General features: G+C 32.8%; 1 protein-coding gene across 1 annotated transcript in view; it reads left to right on the top strand.

Moving 5' to 3' along the window:
* IL1RAPL2 (interleukin 1 receptor accessory protein like 2) overlaps positions 1–4,396 on the top strand; it is a 608,417-nt gene that overhangs the window by 556,543 nt on the left and 47,478 nt on the right. The window contains exon 5 of the mRNA XM_015597835.1: positions 1,552–1,681. Coding sequence (XP_015453321.1) covers positions 1,552–1,681 — 130 coding nt within the window. The remainder of the gene's footprint in view (positions 1–1,551; positions 1,682–4,396) is intronic.

Genomic DNA, 4,396 nt, shown 5'->3' with positions numbered 1-4,396 from the left:
CCTGTTATTACATATATGAGAAATCAGTTTACAGAAATTTAGGTAATCTGCTCAGGACCAAATAGTCTGTTTGTTTGTTTGTTTGTTTGTTTGTTTCATGATAGGTCTAAAACTAGGATCCAAGTCTCCTCTTAGTCCAGTGCACTCTCCACTATACAAGGCTGCCTTTCAGTTTTACACAAGCTTATATCACAGAGCACATGTTCAAAGCAACAATGAATAACCTCGTTTCAGATTTGTATTAAATATATAAACCAGACTTTTGACATCAAAGGTTTTGACAATAATTAAATAATCCCCAAAGCCCACAACATGTCATTTTTCTGAGATATAAATTTTTACTACAATATGATCAATATTTGACAACAAATCACTTATTATGGTTAAGTTCAGCCTATCACCAGCATCCACACGTCTGTGAGGTTTTCCACTTTGCATTTTTTTTTGAGTTAAGATAATTCTTTTTTTTTTTTCCACTTTGTATTTTGTAGACCCTAACTTCCATTCAAATCGCTTCTGTGTGAAAATAGTCCTCAAAGAAAGCCACGTGCTGGTTATAGTGAGGAAACAGAATGTAATGATTCTTAGAATATGGAAGTTTTTAATCAATTTAAGAATGGAATTTTTAAAATGTCTGCAGCTCAGAGCAATTATGAGAACACGTCTACCATGTACTCTACAAGGGAAAGTTGTTTTTTTAGTGCTCCAATCAGGACAAAAAATGTGTGTTATACAGAAAATGATATGCTGTATTACAATTTATGAATTGGGGAATTCTTATGTCAGAAATGTCAAGATTGTGCTCTTACTGATTTTTCTTTTACTGATCTACTTTGCAAGAAGAAAATAAAATCAATGCCAGCAAAATAATTGATTATATGTTTGATAATAAATTACAGTTAAGAAGAGTTTTTAGCTGTAATCATGAAGATGAATAATCAAAAAGTGCTTAGGTCTTGCCTACAATTATTTAAGTACTGTGGGGAACACAAATAATATAGAAAATATGGTTAGACTGAGTTTTCATTGCATGTAAATTTTATAGATGTTTTTCTAATTAAAAGATTTGCCTTTCATTTGTATTATCCATTTTTTTTTCAGACTAGACGATCATCAGAATAAACAATTTTCCTCTTGCAACCTTAATAATAGTAGATAGTCTAGCATATGTTTTCTCACCAATAAAAAATTAACTTACACTTTTGATTAATGTTCACTTCAAAAGCAATTCCAAGTAAGCAGTAATAAATACTCTCAACAAAGAAAAATAAAAGGAGATGCTTTCTATTAATTCTTTTATACTAGTTCCTAGGAGGGAGGCAGTAAAAATAAGCAATTACTTTCTCATTTTTGGTAAATCTTGAATTTTAAAATTTCCCAGGAGCCCTTTTAACATTTAAGTTTTTTCTTATGTACAGTGATAAGATGATTGGAAGATGAGTCGAAAATGGGTCACCTCTGAGTTTTCTTCTGTATTTTAAATGGTTCTTTTCTGTCCCCCAGTGAAAACCAGGAGCTATTTACTCATTTCTTTTTCTCTGTCATTCTCAGGAAAGCCTCTGAACATCCCTTGCAAAGCATTCTTTGGATTCAGTGGAGAATCTGGACCAATGATCTACTGGATGAAAGGGGAGAAATTTATTGAAGAACTGGCAGGCCACATTAGAGAAGGTGAAATAAGGTACAGATCTTGAATTGCTTATTTTTATTTGCTGTCTTTGCAGTAAAGCAATGGTACATCCTAGAAGAGCTTCTGCCAGGAATTTTAATTGCAACTCCAAATAATTCCATTTTGTAAAAGCTGATCTGGTGGAGAGAGTGAGGTTGGCTACCTTAAGAAATGAAAATGTGTAATCCTCCAATATAAGTAGGTTTTCTCAGGTTCTAAGTATATGCATGGAATGTAATGACACCCTCAAAGCTGTCCAAGCAAATATCTTTGAGTCCCCAAAGTTTAGGTCACTGTTACACCATCCAGTCATAGCAAAGATTCAAACTTTGTAGGTGACTCTTCAGACAACTGGGCAAATGCTCATGTACTCTCTAGGAACAGACAACATTCCTATGTCATAGGTGTAAAGTTACAGTGGCAGTACTCACCAAAATAACAGTTGACTTTTGTTGAATGCTGTTTATTTTTTCTAATACTCACTGTTCATACTGAAAATGAATGATCTTTCAGGTTAGCATTTCCTTGGACCTCTTTTCATTCTCTCGTTACACAAATACCTCCCTATACAGAGGTATATAGACATCTATTTTATTGGTTTTCTAATCCTATTAAGTATGATGTCATTTGTACAAATAAGGGATAGGTAATTTTTCCTATCTCATTCAGTCTGTGGAGTTGCCCTTTGATATAAAAGATGGTGACATGTAATGTACATTCCTCATCCCAATAAGAATTAGGACTCTTCCTCTTCTATTCTCATTAAGAGTCATGTAGTGGAAATCAATCCAATATTTCAGTGCAACTAATGTCAAAATTATTTATTATGATTAAATGTAATTTATAATAACTACAATGGCAGTTTCTCTTCATGTGTCCACCCAATAACTCTACTCTAGGAGTTCATAACATTGAGAGTTCATGAACCTCTAAAAGCCTATACAAAATATTGACTACATGAGCATGTTTCTAGAAAAAAAGTTACATGAAATGGTGCCTGACATCTTTAGTCGTTAGGGAAATGGAAATCAAAACCCTGTGATAACACTTCTTACTCACCAGGATGGCTATCATCAATGAGTCAGATTATAACAAGTGTTGGCAAGGATGTAGAGAAATTGAAACCCTCATACACTACCGGTGGGAGAGCAAAATGGTGCAGCCAGTTTGGATAAAAGTCTGGCAGTTGCTCAAATAGTTAAACATAGAGTTATTAGGAATTCTCCTCCTAGATATATTACACAATTAAATCAAAACATACAACCGCACAAAAACTTGTACACAGATGTTCAAAGAAGCATTATTTAAAATAGATAAAAGATGGAAATAACCTAAATGTCCATCAGCTGAGGAATGGATAAATAAAATGTGGCATATTTATACAGTGGAATATTATTCAGCCATAAAAGAATAAATAAAGTACTGATACAAACTACAACATGGATGAACCTTGAAAATATTCTCAGTTAAAGAAGCCAGTAACAAAAGATAACATATTCTGTGATGACATTCATATGAAATGTCCAGAATAGGCAAATCTATAAAAACAGAAAGTATATTAGTGGTTTCTTAGGGCTTGAAAAATGGGAGGCAGCAGTAGATACCTAAAATGGTGTGTGTGTGTGTGTGTGTGTGTGTGTGTGTGTGTGTGTGTGTGTGTGTGTGTGTGTTTGGTGTGGTGGATACAATATAGCATAAGATGCACTACTTAAAAAGTGCACAATTCAGTGATATTTAGTACATTCACAATGTTGTGCAATCACCACTACTATCTAGTTCCAGGAAATTTTCATCACCCCAGAAGGAAACGCTATACCCATTCAGCAGTCTGGGGCTTCTTTTTGCAGTGATGAAAATGTTACAAAATCAACTGTGGTGATGGTTGCATGTATTTGTGAATATAGTAAAATCAGATAATTATACATTTTCAATGGATGCATTGTATGGTATGTAAATTATATCTCAATAAAGGTGTTTAAAAAAACTTCTGATTGATTGCTTGGCACAGAACAGATGTTCAAAAAAATAATCAATATACTCTTTACAAATAGTTCTTAACTATTAATTCCCATTTAAACTTTAAGTTTCTTAATTCATAGCAATTTATCAGCCAATTTTATGTTAGGGTTTATGAAATCAATGCAACTGAATTTCTTTTAAATTATTTTAGAAGATACATGTTTATAATTATTCTCAATGTATCTTCTTGTAAAAGACTTTAAGGTTCATTTTCATTTTTCAAAGATAGAAACTGGTACCCAAAAGGCAAGTGGTAGATACAATGGTACATAGCAGCAAAATTTCTACTGCAAAAAAGTTCAGAGCTGTTTCATGATCAAGGATAGTAGCTATATGAGCCTCAGAAAATTATCTCCCTTTTCCTGTAAATGGCTGACAATTTGTCAAAATAAACAGCTTTATTGAGATATAACTGACAAACAATAAACAGCACACAATTTAAAGTGTGCAATCTGTAAGGATTGATTGATTTATGTATACACCTATGAAACCATCACCATAATCAAGTTAATGAATATATCAATCACCTACAAGTTTCCTCATGCTTCTTTATAATCTCACCCTCCTGCCCCTTTCACAACACCACTGATATTACTGTCACTATAAATCAATTTGTATTTTATAAAGGTTTATGTAAATGGAATTATGTAAGATATACTCTTTTGTCTGCATTGTTTCAATTAACACAATTATTTTAAGATTAACCTA

This window comes from Pteropus alecto, unplaced genomic scaffold, assembly GCF_000325575.1.
Source record: "Pteropus alecto unplaced genomic scaffold, ASM32557v1 scaffold150, whole genome shotgun sequence".
In the NCBI taxonomy this organism is placed as follows: Eukaryota; Metazoa; Chordata; class Mammalia; order Chiroptera; family Pteropodidae; genus Pteropus; species Pteropus alecto.
Note: the sequence above shows the minus strand (reverse complement) of the source record. Positions and strands in the feature narration are given on the sequence as shown.